Source organism: Bacillus rossius, chromosome 2 (assembly GCF_032445375.1).
Source record: "Bacillus rossius redtenbacheri isolate Brsri chromosome 2, Brsri_v3, whole genome shotgun sequence".
NCBI lineage: Eukaryota > Metazoa > Arthropoda > Insecta > Phasmatodea > Bacillidae > Bacillus > Bacillus rossius.
The window spans coordinates 14,614,197-14,633,004 of NC_086331.1; the positions used below are offsets into that span (position 1 = coordinate 14,614,197).

Here is an 18,808-nt window from a genome sequence, read left to right on the forward strand (position 1 = left end):
CTTAGTTCAAGATAAGATGATACTGTTTTGACACGTGCTGCAAGGCACATTGAAACTTTGACAACTTATTATTTTTATAAAAATTAACAAAATAATCATTGATACACGTTAAGCGGGTCTGGTGGATCCTGAATCTGTATTTGTTTAGTTTATTACATGACAACATTGCTGCCAAAGTCTCAATGTTCCTTGCAGCAACTGTATAACAGTCTCTCCTGATTGCGAACAGTGTGTGTTTGCCGTAAACTCAAAAGTTTCACAGATTGGTGATTGGACATGTTCCATACATAGAAAAAAAACCATGGCAATAATAAGTCTTGGCTTCACCCACCATATCATATTATTTTGGTTTTTTGCTAATTCCAGCTCTTCATGCAGAAATCTCTTGAAAGTGGGACTATATAAACAAAGTTCTATGCACTACCCAATGTGGAGAGAGAGAGAAAATTAACTTACAGTGATTGATCATAATGGAACTAGAGGCCATAACTAACCGCATATAATGTGTAGAATATCTAGTACAAAAAATTAATTTGCCAAGCTTATGTTGTGAAACATCTGTGAACATTGCAATAAAAATAATTATTACCTGAAACTGAATCCTATTAAGTAGGGTAATGCAGAGCCTTAACTTAAATATATGAAAGAATGACATGCAATGGACCAAATGTTGATTTTAAGCAAATTTTTACAAAGTTATCTGATCAAACATTAATGATGGCAAAATGAATTGTGATGTGAGAGAGAGCTCGTTCAAGTTTCAGATCCTCTTGCTCTTCAGTACATTTCTGCTCTGAAACCACTTCATGTCATCTTAAAATTTTCTTCCTACAGGCTGTCCATAAACAAGAGGTCTGTCTTTTCTAGTATGGAAACCGCAGTGTGCCCACTCATTTTCACCTTACCGAGTTCCATTACTTACAAGACTCCAATAATTTTATAACCCACAAAATTATAATTTTTTTTATAAATGACTGCCCTTGGGCTACTATAAAACTATAATTTTGTTTTTGCTAAGATCTTTTATAAAAGATGTTAGACATGCAATAAGTCAGTGTAATACCACAATGTTTTTAGAATAAGACTTTCAAAAGGGTTTGTCATATTTAGCCTCTTTAGCCTATGGTTCATAAAATATTTTGTGCGGTTGTTTGTTTTTGTTATGATTAAAAAATTTAAAAAAAAAAAGCCTTGAAACATGTATAAGACAAGTGCTTGTTCTACACGAAAATGGATACCCATACACAACTATTGAAGATGTGGACTAAGCAGATACTAGCTACAGCATAGATGTATTTGCACTGAAATTTTAAAAATTGTTTTGCAAAATCTACTACATAGTGCAGCAAGCTTTTTTTTTTGTTATTAAATTTATTTTATAGTATAACTTTTATTTTAAGTTAAAAAATAATTTCATAATATATATTTGTCAAAGTAAATTTATATTGTAATACCAGCCTAAGGAATGAAACAATTACCATTGGCTGGTTTTCAAACACTGGAAGCCAAAATGGTGAGCATAACCACTTAACAACTTCACACTTAACATTACATAAGCCTTCAGAAGCTTCTTGTTTCACTTGAAAACAACATAGTTCTTTTGTATATACGTACTAGATATAGGATATCCCTTTAACCCTTATTTTCTCTTCTCATGAAATCAATTACACGGCAAATTAAAATTAAGTGAGTTCCTTCTGAACAGTTTGTGGCAATGTGATGTTATGGGATGACACATTTATTCTGCAAACCTTATGCTATGTTGCTCAGAATTGTAAACTGATGTGCCACACCAGTAGAAAGGAATGTGTTTAGATCGCCTGGGAAAGAACAAACACATTGCTACTAAGGATCAACATCTTAAAGAATAAAGGAATTTTCACAGTAGTAAAAATATTTAGCTCAAAGGTGCTAGATATTTTTTTGTAGGATATCACATGAAACATTTGGAAGTATTTGTAAAACATTTTTAGAAGGGAAAAAAAATTACAACATGTTACAGTGTGGCAAGAACTTAAAAAACTTTTTTAAAAAATTGGGAAAATTTTATATTTCATATATATTTTTTGTGGAGATTTTAATTATTCATGTAATTGGAATTTCTCTCTTTGAGATGAACCTTTCTTTGATTTTTTTTGTTTGGGCACAAATATATAACTTGCTATAATTTTTTGCATATGCTATATTTTATCGCATAAACTGCTTCAAGAAGCGATTTGCTCACAGCAGAAAGCATAGCACTAAAGAACCCCTTAGCAAACACATAGAGCTTGATGGAAAGAGCTGATCTCAGAACTCGGAAGCACGTGTTTCAGCTCTTTTCCTGAACAAAAATGGGTGTGGGGCTCAGGAAGGAAAACCCACTAACACGGGAGATTCACGCTACAACTACCTGATACATACTTGAAGTAGTGGCTCTTACTTTAAAGGAGTTAGGCCTCTCTGCCACCTTAAGTCTAGAGAAAGAAACAACTGACACACCACATAGTAAAACAAAAGATACTCTATTTATTTACAAAATTTTTTACAGCAGAACATCAGCTCTTTGTATCAGCGACAAGCGTGTAGTAGTTGGACAACACTTCCTCCCCTTTTGAAATATTTCTGGTAGAAACGAGTGCTATTAGGCGTAGACTTCCTTCCGCACCGCCACTGTACCAAATGTTGGGCAGGAAACAATGCAATGCCGGTGGCACGTCACGCAAAGAAATATTCAGCTCCTGGTATGCTACATTAGCATCAGAACCTAGAAGTAAAACAATTTAATAAAGTTAAAGGATTTAGTATTGAAACAAAGTTATGACACAAAATCACACAATCTTTTCAAACAAAATAAAACACTACTGTAACAAGGTGGTCCTGACTTGCACGGAAAAAACCCTGAGTGGTGTGTGACACGGGTGACGCCTCCCTCTCCCCCTACCACAATATGATTCTTACTCCATTAGCCGACCCCTGTCTGCCATTCACACCACTCCCACCCCAGAGTGTTAGGTCGGGGGACTTTGACGGCATGACACTTTGGAGGGCTACAAGACGTTTCCATGGGGGAAGCCAGCAGGTGTAAAAGGCGACGCCAACAAGCGGCGTGTATGTGGAGTGGAGTGAGCGATACCAGCGACTCAAGCCTGGGCAAGTTCAGGAGAGTGAGAGTCCGAGCACTCTAGTTGAGGTTAAGAGAAGCAGAGTTTGCGATAGTGAGCGAGAGCCAGGGTGAGCTGTATCGGGCCAGAGCAACAGGCTTCGTGTGCAGAGATCCGAGGAGCCAGGGTGTTGCAGCGTGGTGGACAAGTGAGTAGTGTGATGAAGTGTGTTGGGACAGAGGTGCGCAGAGAGACAAACAGTACGGAGCCACTGTCGAGCCAAGCTCCAGTGGGGAGAATACATAGTGGACTTATTAAAGTGTGATTAATAGAGACCTGCAAAATTTGCGGATTCATTCGGTGATAGGCTATAATTCAAACACATATACCTCTTAGATAATTTTGCTATTGGCTTACTGTTCATCTGGACGAATCTCAACCAGTTATAAACCCTCAACCAAAGAAGGATTGAATCACAGACAAACTAGCTGAGACGACTTACAAGTCGGCAGCCAATGAACTTGCGTTATTTTCCCGAGTGTACAGGGGTATGTGCAGTCTATTCTGAAGGCCATCGAAACCGTGAATTTTGCAGGTCTCTAGTGATTAATTTTGTGAACAGCCATTAGACTATTATATTTAAATAAAAATGTAGACATTGGTTATTAAATAAGTATCAGGTTAATTAATTGGGCTATCCTTTTGCACCTGTATTCCCACTCGTAACACTTCATACTATTTTTAATAAATCAATATTTTAATTTAATCGCATATAGAAAAAACCAATAATGTGTACACTACACATGTTCACAAACACATTTTATGGTAGAAAAATTGCAATGCTGTCATGTTTGAATCCAGGCTTCCGAGTGTTAGATCCTCAACACACAGTCAATCACTGCACTGATTTTAGAACAAAGTCTTACAAAAAACAGTGCAGCCAGATTACAAATACCAGTTAAGTATTCCAGTTTCGAAAGCTAATAGCATAGTTTTCTCTTTTCCTTATCATATAGTCTCGCACAAATTTAACATTTTGACGTATATATTCAGTGTTGAACTAGAAGTTGTAAAATTACACCCAAAAAAATTTAAAACATGCTACATTAATAAGAAAAAGTAGTAGAAAAGTATGAAAAGATTACAAAAACACACATATATATATATATATATATATATATATATATATATATATTATATATTTAATTTATTTTATGTTGCATAAAGTAAGTGCTCTAGTTGTTGCACTTTGGATTTTAAAGGTGAATTAAAAACAGAAATATATAAACTTGTAATTCATTACCAAAACCATCCTTCATTGTCTCAAACAAGCTGTCATTTCGGTCTTGTCGAAGTTTCAGGTGTGCTGTAGGAATGTCAAAGCTATTCTGCTTGAAACACTTAACAAATAAAATATACGTACTTCATCTTTTGCTCATCTTGAAACTCAAAAATCTACCACACCCTCTCTACTTGTGTTTAAACTGCTGCTGAAATATTTTCTTTGCTAACTTAAAAACAAAAACACATATTTAAAGGGACCAGAAAAATTAGCATTCTGCTCTAAATGTTATTTTACCCTTTAAATGCTATTTTTTCTAATATCCAACATAAATTAAGTTTTAGCTATTTTTGAAAGTAATTTCTTTTTTTCAGCCAAATTTGTTAAAATGTCAATAATCTAACACAAATACCCTTTATAAAATGCCATGTAACTGCTACACATTCTTTAATGGTTTTCAAAATTGTGTTGCAAAATATTGTTGCACAATTAGAAAGAAACAACCCTGTCTTGCAGATTTTCAGTGCCTTGACTCTCCTTATGTTAGCATTCTGCAGTTTGCCTAGTACACATGCACATGTATAGTTAAATTTTTTAATGTATTTTCGTCACTTGAGATTTATCAGAACTGCGGTTAATACACAAACACCGTTGTCCATTATCTTTGCCACAGATTTCCTCTTGTCTCACAGAACTATGACACAGGGTGCTTAACCAAGTCTATCACATCTCTGGGACCCCTTAGAGAGCTTACGATCTGGCCGAGGTACAGCCAACCCCTACTAGCTATCCAGGTTATTACCGGAGCTGTTTAGCCACTCACTGCGTCCGCTCTTCAACGGGGAGGGGACCCATCTGGACGTGCTCTAAGCATTAAGAGCTACCACTGCCAGAGCGAGTCCACACCATGCGACCTGGGCCGGTAGAGATAACCTTAGCGGGGAGTCCCAGCATCTACAAAGACGTCGCTCGCACTCCTGCCTAAGAGTTTTCATGCACTTGGGACTTATACGGTCTGTTTGGACTTGTAAATATTGTGTGTAATTTAGTGTACAGTGTTTAGAAACATTTGAATTTTGAACTTCCCACGCTGCTTGCTAGCAGCACCAAGTTTTTCAAGTTGGCTGCCTGCCAAGGTGGGTAGCCCTGCAGCTTCCGGCAACGAAGCAACAGTTGTTGTTCAACCATCATGGCGGTAAGTTGTGCTATCGTGCACGCTTGCTGCCAATTGAGTTGTTTGCAAGTGCATCATCATTAATTGTGTCGTTTTATCTGGATTTTACAGTCTCGTACGTCTCTAGACAAAACACGGTCTGTTAGCCCGTGAGCTAGTACGGTAACTACCACAATCCAGGACACAGGAGATGGTCCCGTAAGCCCAGCCCCTTGGATGCTCTACCAACTCTGATGCCCCAGAGCTTACAACAGTCTTTCGTGCCTGGTTGCATCTGTTTCCACGGCAGAAGCCGCACCCAGACTAGCCATTCCCATGACAACCCGGGTTCTTCACGTCGAACAAAGGCCTTTGGAACCCGACGGCCTGAGGGCCCGGCAGTTCTGACCCTCCAGGTAAAGCTTCCGAGCATCCGCCACTGCCCGCAGAGAGGGCTTTTCCACCTCACCAGATACCCGTTTCCAACATCTGAGGATTTCAGGGGTCGAGGACTCCCCAGAATTATGACACAGTTGAATCTGACCATCGTTCCTCACCTGTTGTTTGATTGTTGACGTACTGGCCAATGTTCCAGGGCACAACAGCGGCACCCGTCAGCCAGGTGGTATCTGCAGCTTCGTACGGCCATGCAGAGTCACGCCCAACACACGATCTGCACACAGTCAAGAACACCTTATTCCCGAGTTAAAAGCAAAATCAGTACCTACAATGTTAGTTCATGGTTTTCAACATCAACAGATACAATGTTGTAAATAGAGCCTTGGGTCGGATGACTGGTATAAAAATGTAAACCACATGAAATTGTTCAAACAAACCAATTCTCGGTCTCAGCCAGTAGCCATAAATATGTAAAATAAGCTTGTAAGGCTTAAGTTTATAAGGCAATGTCAATGTTTGTTTCTGTATAAATAAGAACCAAACTTAATTTTTTGAAGTTTTTTTAATGAAAAATATTTTCAAAAAGTAAGTGTTTTTAATGTCATAATCAATAACACGTAGGGGCCTGTATTTTTTGTGAAATGCTTTCGTGACTAGCCGAGGTAAAACACTGTAGCATCATCTGTGTTTCATAATTGGTTGAGATTTTTTTTCAGGTAGTACATCAAGTATTTTAAATGTTTGCTTTTGCAGAACTGATTTTTATATTGTTTTAAAAATGTAAGACATGTTATGTTAAGAAAAGTATTATGATTAAATACAATTTGAATTATTAAAATAAAATTTAACAATTCTAGCTACTTAAGGCTTGTCTCATACACCATGTTGGTAAATTCATTTTTTTTTTGCCACTGCTTTTATGCAAGGACTATTTCTTAAATTTATCACAATAATTCTTGTGTTTCAAGTTTCGTTAAACATTTGTCATTAGATATTCATTAGTGTTACTTAACAACTGTTAACAGTCATGTAAGGGTTAATACTTATGATCACTCAAGTGACATTTTACAGCTTGCAAATAAGGTTTAGTAAATATCTGGCAAGCTACAGATGCAAAAGAGCTACTGTGATGAATCCACAGGATTAGCATAAAAATGAAATTAGTATAAAAATGTAATTTACATCACAGCATGAGAGACTCAGCCTTAAGCTTCAAATTATGCACTGAACATGTGTGCAAGCATGGCACAAGGCCCAGAAGCTCATGTGAATATGTATATTGCTGCTTTTAAATTGTCTTGCTATTGGTGGTTTATCAACAAAAAAAAATTGGTTATCTGTAAAGTTGGTTTACGGACGATAGTTTAACGTGACAACGTCATAACAAAACATTGATGAAATGATTGATCCAGAAGAAAATGAAATATCATATTCGGCCTGAGACTGAGCCGTAATTGGTTTTTGCAACCAAACCATTTAGGCATTAAAAATATTATATTCTTTGAGGAAGAAACTTTTTTTTTAATTTTTCTATCTTTTGTATGATAAAATCTACCTCTGCATACTTTTATGAATAAAATTGAATCATTTTTATTGAATTATCACTATTTTGTATAGATACAAAGAAGGAGTGAAATGTTATCTAGAATTTAATTGATAAATTTAATTTTATTGCATTCATTAATTCAAATATATTTATTACTTTTGTAGTGTCGCGCGTGCCGTATTTATTTTTACAAGTACAAAAATGAATGTATCGCAGCGGCCGGGATTCGATCCGTCAACCTTTGGATTGATAGTCAGCGATGCTAAATGCACGGCCACGAGGCCATATTGGAATCAATTGTTTCAGATGTATATATTTATAAAAATTTTGTTTTGTGTTGTGGAAGTTTTAAAAACGTATGTAGTCCGCCATGTTTATTTCTTATAGTGGTAGGCGGGAAATTAATAACCGTACCGATTGTGCTGAAAATCGGTAGACGATTGTTAAATTACATAATATTAATAATTCAAACGATGAAAATATGATTGAAAAGTCAAATCGATGGTTGTTCCAATCAAGTGGAAGAGAGATGCCACGCATGCGTACAATGAGCATAACAGGACACATCCGTAGTGGGACAATGTGCGTTACGGGACACTTTTTCGTGCGTGCAATCGGCGTTCATCGATTTATTAGAGGTTGTCATGTCAAAAAAATTGTGTTATTTTTTGGTGGATGAACTACCAATAGCATGCAACTACAAAAAAAGTACAGACCTCCAGCACTTGGGTTAGGGTGTGAATTTTCCTGAGGCATAAGATTAAAGGTTCGACCACACAGAGCGCTATGCTCGCTATGTTCATAAAATGTCTTAAATGTCACTGGCCACACCAAACTGTGTTCGCTATGTTGACGATCATGGCAACGTCGCCGGGTGTTTGGTTCTCTGCTAGTTTTCTAAACTTCGCTGACTTCGCGCACACACAGATAATAAAAAAACATATGTTTATGCATGGAATTGTGCTCAACTTCCGAGTTTGATTATATTAAGTTTATTTTCTCTCAGTATTGTGTTGATGGAAAATTCGTCAAAAAGTATGAAAATATCCATGTTTATGGAATAAATCAATGGAATAGTATAGAAGGCAGACTTTAGACTGATTTGCCTAGAGCAGCGAAGATAGCACATATAACGAACATAATGTAGATACATCTGTGTGGCCTCACCATAAGTCTTCTTAACTAAATTTCATTCACACGTGCATTATGAACTTAGAAAACTGATGATGATGCCTAACATGGTTTGTTTTCTTGGATACTGTTTTCTACGCCAGCAAGAGCTTACCATATTTTAAATTTGCATCCTCAGTGGTTTAAGTCTAATGTTTAAAATTTTTTTGTGGAATGTTTGAGTGATTCTAAATTGATTATATACAGTTTAAAGTGAAGACATTAACCTGTAGAAATTTTTGTTATGGTTTGGTTAAGTACTATACATATTCTTTTCCAGAGGAAAAAACTTAAAAAAGACATTTGCACATTGGATAAGTTAAGGCAATGTTAGGTGCTTCAGTCTAGATATTTGTAGGTTTTTATTTTAGTTATTTAGTTAGTTATCAGTAATATAATTTTAACAAAAATATGCTTAATCTTATGTTAACACAGTTAAGCAAGGGCCACTGTCTGGTTTTGCATATTTTGATGTTAATCAGTATTTAAGTCAGCGATTACAGTAGGTACATAATTTAAACTATAACATGTCTATACTGCATCCCTGTCATTGTCATACAGTTTGATTTTGGTCACCGTATGACAACTGATTACTGGCGTGGCTGGTGCAACAGTTTTTGTAAAGAAGGTATTATTTTACTTAGGAGAGGTCAGCCTATTAAGTAAATTTGTTACTTTACTAACAAAACCATGTATCCAATTTCCCAACCAAGAAATTGCAGCTATGAATTTTGTGTGCTTAAGTAATTAATGAGCCATTTTAACAATTTGCATTTAGTAAAAAGTTTAATAAAATTTAACATTTACTTCAGTAGTGATGTTACAATTATATTTATATTCTTATAAGACATGAGAAAGGTTGTCTTTCGTTGAAAATTTAACCAACAGTAGAACCTTTTCCAAAAATTAAATTTTCTGATTGCACCTTTATGCTTAGTATAAATTTCAGAAAACTTTTATAAATGCTTTCTACTTACTTGTAAATAATCTTCGATAAGCCCCTATCATTGCCATCAATGTGTAATCTATCAAGGCATCGAAAAACAAACTTATTTCCCAAGGATGGGAAAAATATAGGCTCCATAAATTTATATATTGTACCTGCAAAAATGTGGGGGAAAAATTTTTTTGCATAAAGTTTGTGCAATGAACACTAAAACAGGAATATGCCAACACGTGGCTAGTTCCTAATAAATTTTTATATCACTTTTTATGCAGTTTCACTACAAAAACATTGAAGAGTACTGATAATAAGCTCAAATTCAATCACTGAAAAAATGTTTCATATTTCACTTTCCATAGTGGGCACAGAAACAAACAGACTTATATATTCAACAAAGCTGGTTGAAATTTATTTATTTATTTATTTATTATAATTGTAGCATGCCTACCTATGGTTAGATGCCTTAGATGGTAGGCACAATACCAAAATTCTAACATAAACAACATCAACATTCATATAAAGCTACAAGAGAATAAATACAAAACAGGTACAAGAACATGAATGCTAGACAACACTACACAATACAGGATAACAACCTATAGCTAAACAAAATTTATTTGATCATGTAATTATATATAATCAAACTAGGGAAGAGAACAACTGCGGATTGTTTTGGCTTTTCTGGCCATTCAAGTTTAATTTCTCTTAAACTTTTATTTACCACATTTATATGGCTCTGGAAAGGATTACTACTGGCTGAAATGATACGTTGATTAATCTTAACTTTATCAAAGTCTTCTCATTTTGAGGTAGACCACCACTTTATCCACACCACTTCATCTCCAAAGTTCAATCAAAGTATTTAAAATAACTGAAAGATACAATAACCGAGGAAGTCTGCATCACTCTGGGCAACTTTGCTGGAAATTTCACCTTTGTCATTCAAGATAAAATCCACAGTTACCATTGAGTAACCCTTAACCCTTTTGTATATTATATTATTACCTAAATGATGGTGAAATTTAACCCACACAAGCCTTTGTCAGACTATAGAACTGCGGCATTGTACATTTGACCAAAGGTGCAAAATAATGCTCCTTTAGTAAAAAAGATTGTTAACTTTAGTGACGGCGCTGGCATCCGGTGTAAAAAAACTTACTTAACATTTGCAACCACTCTAAAGACTTTAGTCTTCAAGCAGTGGCATTTTTTTGTCACTTCCCACGGGAAGAAGGCCTATGTTGCTATTGGAGGTACCACAAAAAGGACAGTCTCTAAGTTTAATTGCAAAAGAGCTTACTCAGACCAGATAACTTCAGCTGAAGAAATGTTTAAGTTTTGTTCTGAAGAAATAAAAGGGATTTCCTACATTTTAGTACCTTTAGAAGAAGTTGAAACAAATTAAGCAAAACTGAGTCAAAGATTTAAAACTTGTAAAAGGTACCAGAAATAAGAACATATCACATGTTTGTACCCCAAAATCTTAGTGTAATACAGTGAACATAGCATTTCTGTTCTACCATATTTGGAAACAGAGTCTTTTAAAGTAAATGACATTTTGCTACGTGTTTATGATCAGAACTGGTGGATTGGTGAAGTTAAAAATGTTAGTATGGAAAACGCTGACTTGATATTTCGTTTTTAACATCCTTCAAGATTTCAAAAAAACTGACAGAGAGTGGGTACCAGTAACAAAGGTTTACAGGAAACTAACACCATTGGAGTTTACAACTATGATGGGCAGAGGCTACAACATAACTGAAAAATTATGTCAAGAAATTTCTCAACTGCACAATAGTGGTGTCTTTCGGACAACTAGGATATAGTAAAGCAACATTTTACCATGCCCAAAGTATTTAAAAATTATTTTACAGCAAAATGTAAGTAGGTTTAGGTTAAGTTGTTCAATTTTTTTAATTATATTTTTATTATTATATATTTGTATACTATTATCTTAACATTTTCATGCTCTTCATTCTTTGTTAACACTTAAGGCGCCTGCATCAATGTGCATAGATTGTGTATTTTTGCTTTTTCTTTAATTAAAAAAATTACTTCTAATTAAAAACACTGATAAAATTGTTATGTATTGTATTGAAGGGTTTGTGAAAATTTCAGATTTTTTTTATTTTAATCCTTTTTGAGATATACCTAATGAAAATCAGCAATTGTGGACAAATAGTTATATTTGACGGTTCGTAAAACCTAAAGGAGACATTTAAAAGGTATCAAGACTTTTTGAAGTCTTGCCCAATATTACAGCTTTAAGGGAAAAAAGCCATTGAAGTTGCATTTTTTTTACCCTTCTTTGAAGGAAAAAAAAACCTAAGGTCTTCAATTCATTCTAATTGAAACACAATTTTCTAGTTAAGTTTTAAGTTTTTTCCTCAAAACTCAACAAATTTTTGGTCATAACATGATTTGTAAATGCTTTCATTTAAAATACAATGATTTTTATTTAAGTTGATACCTTTAACTTATTGCTAACCTATGAAAATGCCAAAAATACCCAACCATCATTAACTTACCGTATTTATGCGTGTACAGGCCGCACCATAGATTTAAAAATAAAAAACTCGTGTACAGGCCGCACGAGGAATTTTAAGCGCCAGAGTGTTCATTATCGCCATCGGTAATAGGTGGCAACTGCGCGCTCCCATGAAGCGACTGTAGGCCGCGCGTACTATTGGCAACGCTGCAGTTACATGTGTTGTGCAGCACGACCTTGGCGCGTGACCTTGCTAGCTAGTCACCTAGCCTGTGCCATATTGATCAGCCTGTTCCTTCAGATCATCACGTGCGCACGCTGCCTACAACCTTTCTCGGTCAAAACAAGTTCTTACACGTGAAAATGGGTAATGTACGTGCAATGTACAGCACTAAATTTAAACTACAAGTACTAGTTAGTTACGCGTTAGAACACGGAAAAAGGGCAGCTGTTGTTATTTAAAATCAAGTGTGTGCGCGCATGTTTTATTTTCGCTGATGTAAATAGTTAGAGGTATAAGTGTATGTCTTTTTAGTTCTCTATAAATTTTATATTTTCGTGGTCACTTGTCTTTGTTTACTTTGCTTATGGTGGGAATACAGAAATATTCGTTTACTTTGCACAAGGGCGGGAACATTGAAATGTTGCAACATTGCGAGGGCATTTTGCCGACGTATTTTGTCGAACAGTCGCCAAGTTCAATAATAAAAGTAAAATTTAATGCATACAGTTAATTTTCATACGTTAAATGCTGTTTTATGGTGGTATCGGGCCTTTGGTGTTAATTTATTGTCATAGAAAATTGTTTCCTAGGTTAAAAAAAAAAAGTAAATAAATAAGTTGCGTGTATAGGCCGCACCCTAACTTTTTATCTAAAATTTAAGTAAAAAATGTGCGGCCTATTCACGCAAAAATACGGTAATGGCTGCTAAAAGCCAAAGGTAACAATAACAATGTAAAAAAAAATTGTTTTGTACATACAGACTTATATACAAACATAAAATGTACCATCAAAAATAAAATTAAATTTGCCAGCAATACCCATTGATTGATTTTAATTGGATTGCCCCAACTGTTGGATCAAAACGTGTGACAAACAAAACTTTGGTTCTTTTGAATGCTGGTTTAGTGATGGTTTTCTAAGAGGCTGTTGTGTTTTCACTTCTTTAATCAGACATCAACTAATTACATGTTTTTCTAATACACATTTATATGGATTGCTCTCCTCTTTCCATCGCACTCACTGTCCTCTATCTTCATGATGACTGACTCCGCCATCTACAACTTCCTGCCATAGATGCTAACATAACATATCACAACAGAGGCTTTATTTCTAATACCAAAGTGCATTGAGGTTTTCTTTTTGTCATTAGTAATAGATTTGGATTCAAGACTCATGTCAGTTTTGGGTTACGTGTGTTATTTACAAGGATAAAGCCCTGATCATCTGCCGTCTGTGGTTTTTGTGAGTTAGTCATGGTGTTGCTGATGTCACGGAAATTCCACTGCGTTGCAAGTACGCCAGCCATCCAATCATCCAGCGCGGCATCTGATGCAGCAACATTCCTTGCCGTTTGTTTGCCTTTCTTGCGTCCCGTAGAATTACTCACTGCTGACATTACTTTTTTTTGTTTGGTTTTTTCAGACTTCTTTTGACTTGGATCATTTTATTTTTTTAGACCAAGATTTCATTCCTGAAGTTGTCCAGAAAATTCTTTGCACTTGATTTTCACGTTTAGATCACCAATTTTAATGCATGTATTAATGTATATATTAATTCTGTTAGTTTACTGGAATCCAGTGGTACTAACGTAGTTACTGGGGTAGCTATTTTTTTTCTATTTAGCAACAATTATTAGAGACCCGTGAATTTCGCGGATTCAATGACATCCAGGATAGACTCCAATATCCTCTACACATTCGGGCAAATGCCAACTGTTCATTGGCTGTTGACTTGTGAGTCGTCTCGACTGGGTGGCCTGTGATTCAACATTTGTATGAGTGAGGGTCTCTAATTGGCCCTAAGTCCTCCAGATTAACAGAGAACCAATGACAGAAGCAGTACTAAGGTATAATAATTTGAATTTTAGCATAACACGAAATGAATCCGCGAAATTCACGGGTCTCTAACAATTATCTTCAGTGGGGAGTTTTTACTTTTGTTCATAGTCGCTTCTGACACAGGTTCAAATGTTACCACATTTTGATCTTGATCTTGGGGCATTGAAAACCCCAAAAATTCCTGACTGCCATCAAATGAAGAGTTAATGATAACACTTGTAACTTTCAAGACGACTGCGCACGGGAAAATGTCCGTTGACTACGAACATGTGGCTGCTCTATTTTTCTGGCACAGGCGCGCACCAAACACGTCAGTCGACTTCAAACATGCGGCCGTGACTGACCAACTTACTACAGCCAGGAAAATATCTCCCATCTCACATTTAACTATGGAAAACAACAGACTCTGGTCACCACACTGACCTATATGCTCATCGCAAATTGATGGCAAATGTAAACGGCTCAAGAAAAGCCCAAAATCGAGTGACTCAACCAGTAAACAAAGACAAAGTGAACAACATACCCCCTGACCTATGTTCACCCGCATCTGCACTGGGATGCCTTATGCAAACACGTGAGACAAAATGGAAGGTTACAAAATGTAAATAAGACACTGTTATGGCAGAGACACAGAATGACAGCAGCAAGATGGTATGAGCCAGGTGGCACAACTGTAAAGGTTTATACTTTCATTTGAGGCAGGGGGAGGGAAGCGGGTTCTAATCCCAGGCCATACATTACAGTTTCGGTTTTCCAAGGTTTCCCGAAATAACTCCATGGCCTAGTCCTTCCCCAACACCCTGCCCTGTAGTGCATGTGTCCACTTCTAATGACCTGGTTATGTAAGAGATGTGAGACCAAATGCCTGCCTAAACAATTGGAAACATTAAAACTTGGTGGACCATCGGCCCCAACTCCAGTCCAATCATGCTAAAGAAACAACATATTTCAGAGACATATTCACATCGATACATCTAGTGCCTGTGTAATCTGCATACCCACCTCCTATTAAGATGGCTTATGATTCTGATTCATCCATGGCTGGTCAGTATAGGATTTCCAAAGTGGGAAATTTGGCTGGTGTTTTCAGAGTATGGTAAGTTTTCTCGAACGGACTATCATTTTTCCCTACAGTCAATTCCATCATTGTTCCTTCACAGGCTTAATTTTATGACTTTTTGGAAATGTGGATGCTTGCGTACTCCAGTCATAAGTCGGCACTACGTACCTGGATAAAAACAAATGACAGTGCCTCTTTCAACAGAGCCTTCCGCCAAGAAAACACCTTTTCCGCCACCTGGCAATCCACTTGGGCCACAGGTCACAGAAAATCCAAGAACAGAAAACATAACCTGCAAATGAAAAAAATATATACAAGGAAAAAAAAAAAGAAACAATTTAAACCTTTACAAACTGCAGTGTAGCTTACAGTATTCTATAATCACTACAGCTTACGGAGCTGTCATGAATGAGCTCTAGCTTGACAACACCCAAGTCGCTGATGGCAGAGATACGGAGTTAGTGGCATGAACGCTACAGGATGTCTGACTCGAAGTTGTCCCTCAGGTAATTGATTTGTTAGTTTGCTGTGTCACTCTGCTGCCAACTGAAGCTCTAATGGCTGTTGCAGATGCAGTATGATCCACCACAACCATGCGGCGAATACATCGTTCTGTCAGGATAAAAAAATTTTAATCAGTATTTTTTGACATTGCTTTAACCATGACCATGATTTAATGTTATCCGTGGACCTCTTGCCAGTCCTCACCTCGGATAATCGGGAGTCTACTGTACTTGAAATAAAACCCAGATGGCAGCAGCAGTGCTGTATGTCATGTTCGCATCACAGCACACTTGCTCACTCACATACTTGCTCGTTTGCACACTTGCTCACTTCCGTACCTGTACACTTTCATACGCGCACATTTGTACACTGTTTCAAATATCTGTGTACCCTACAACTTTCCTATCCCTCTATATGTTACGTTTCCTTCTAATGTGCACGGTGGTTACGCACCCATTTGTTTTGCAGCTACAGTATGCATGGCCTCATATTGAAATTTGTACAAATCAAAAGTCATACTATAAAAAGAGTAATTTGTAACTAAGCTACTTCTAACACATTCCTTACACCTTGAAACATTTCTGAGAATTAATCTGCATTTTACCCACATCTAAAAAATGTCCCAACTCACAAGACCTGACTGAACAAATAACTCTGTGCAGTGGGAGACTGATACCAAGACAGTAAGCAAACCGTGAGGTTCCACAGTAACGAATATGAGATGGATATATAGTGTGCAATGCGCACACTTCATATTGGCAACTAGAGAGGCAGTGAATTATTTTCACAACTAAAATTAAGTAATTTGAGACACTGTTAACGATGCTGTAACAAAAGCATGTAAACAATAGAAATTATTCCATCAAAATTACATAATTCTGGTTAGTGAAATACTTACAGTACTCTATCACCACAAACTAGCCTGTGATCGAAGTTATTTTGTACAACCTTTTGGTACACGCATATTAAATTTATAAATATATTTAAATTGCAAATGTTTCTTATTCTACTGACAATACAATGTAATATAAATCCAGAACATAGGGTAAGATAGTGTAAATCAATGGACAATTCATTTTTTTTTTTAAATTATGATTATACTGTATTATATGAATTTTTATAGTAAAAGTGTCCAATAATGTATCAAACAAACATTGTTTTGAATTTGTTTTGAAGTTTTAACCACAAAGAAAATTAGATAACCCTATTTAGATTTGTGTTGAAAAATATGAGAAAGTTGGTGCTCAAAAAGCAATCAAAAAATTTATATAAAACTCACTTTCACTGGAAAACCTTTTTTTTAAGGAAACTAAACAAAAAAACACAAAATGAAAATTTAATTTTGGAATCAAAATTTTTCAATAGCAGATATTTGAATGGAATTTTTTTTACTGTTGCCAAATGTATAAGCAACATCACAGCATAAACTAAGTAATATAAAGGTGTGAAAAAAAGTTTTTAAATCATTGCTTCCAATTCATTCCACCACCTATTCACCCCATCTTACCCTATACATTACAAGAGCAGCGAGATAAAACGATAACTGTTAACACTTCTTTAATACACTAGAGGCAAAATATCTTATTTCAGACAATTTCGAAAGACTAATTTTTTTCACCTCCATGTTTTTCGATGCCACACATGGACCAACATTTGAATGTTTATTATACAAATGTGGGAGCAGGTTTAGCAGCGTTGCTAAAACACGTTTGTCTTCTATAATCTTGTCATTTCCAGGATTTACAATTCTTCTTGCCCTGTCAAAAAGAAGTAAACAGGAGCAAAGCAGTGATAATTTTGGCACATAAAACTATAATGACAAATATAATTGTCCTTACTCATATGTATTTGAATAGTCGCTAGTGTTTGGTCTAATACTTAATTGTATATTATAAGGTTATACAATTATGGGGTGCTGTTTTGTGAGGTGAAGTGCATAAAATATGGGGCATAAATTGAGATGGCTGAGGACAGCAAATGGTTTTGTTTATGTGTCTGTAGGACAGTAAAAGGGTGAAATGTGTCTTTTCCAAACAGCATATAGTTTCAAAACACCATCTTTTGATTCACATAATTATTAATATTACATATTTATGTTAAAAAACACTGTAGAGTTGAGAGAGTGGTTGGTTAGGTTAGCTACATAAAAATTTCTGTTAAATTGTGTAAATGGTTGATTCAAAGAACTGTAAAATAAGGTAAAGGGTTGGTTGTTAGATTAGTTTATCAACAATTTTTTTAGTTTTTTTAATAACTTACAAATTTTTATTCATATTTATATACATTATATATAATACTAGCTGCCCGACCCGGCTTCGCACGGCTATACTAATGGAATTAAGCCACATCTCCCATTTACAGTAATGGTAAATAAAAAAAAATTCAGTGAAAATTTATTACAATGCTGTATAATGTACCGGAGAGAAAATTAATACCACCGATGGATTCCCGACTCGTGCACGCAACGTACAACTGATGTACCCGTACTTCGCTACGGCAGTCTACAGGCAGATCACTCTTGCGCCGCTCATTATACATGCCCCTCCTTGTGGGTACGCCACTGCCGCGCGATGCCCGTTGCCATGGAGACACAGAAGGCATGAACAATGCAAAATCCTGTTCTCATGCAGACAAAGTACCCACTGTTGCCTGGTTTTAACCAACCATGGGATCTAATTTTTGGAAAATGTCATCCTGCGTAACATAAGGAACATTACTGTGAAGTTTCAAGTCTGTAAAATATATATACTTGAAAAAAAAGGGCAATAAAAAAACAAATTAAACACAGAGAGAGGAAAAAAACAATAGTTTAGGTTTGCGATTTAAAGTGACAAAAAGTATTTAAATACTAATTGAACTCTTATGAGTGTACTGATTGCTTCGTTGTTAATATCACACGGGTGTTTTTTACTTGTATGGGAAAATTAAGAATGATAAGGCATCTAGTGTGTGGCAACAATGTTAATAGGCAATAGGAAATAAACTTCTAGCTCCTGCGGCATTGTCAACACACACTTCGTACGTGTACTGCATGTTGTATCTAACCCCCTCCAACGTATTTGATTCTAAATTTACTTTTAGTAAGGATCCCTAATGTTATTGATAATATAATATATTCT

General features: G+C 35.9%; 1 protein-coding gene across 10 annotated transcripts in view; it reads right to left on the bottom strand.

Annotated features, from left to right (window-relative positions):
- Window positions 1–2,485: 2,485 nt before the first annotated feature.
- LOC134529120 (SET domain-containing protein 9-like) overlaps window positions 2,486–18,808 on the bottom strand; it is a 52,823-nt gene continuing 36,500 nt past the window's right edge. For 2 of the 10 annotated variants that reach the window (XR_010074468.1, XR_010074467.1), the window contains exons 2-5: window positions 17,308–17,446; window positions 15,354–15,477; window positions 6,076–6,191; window positions 2,486–2,746 (exon numbers count right to left, since the gene is read on the bottom strand). Coding sequence is in view for 2 of the 10 variants with exons in the window: in XM_063362873.1 (XP_063218943.1) it covers window positions 2,538–2,746; window positions 6,076–6,191; window positions 9,611–9,734; window positions 15,354–15,477; window positions 17,308–17,446 (712 nt within the window). In the remaining 8 variants the exon portion in view is untranslated. Of the gene's footprint in view, window positions 2,747–6,075; window positions 6,192–9,610; window positions 9,735–15,127; window positions 15,478–17,307; window positions 17,447–18,808 lie in introns of all 10 variants that reach the window. The other 8 variants (XR_010074469.1, XM_063362873.1, XR_010074470.1 and 5 more) reach the window with 8 other exon arrangements.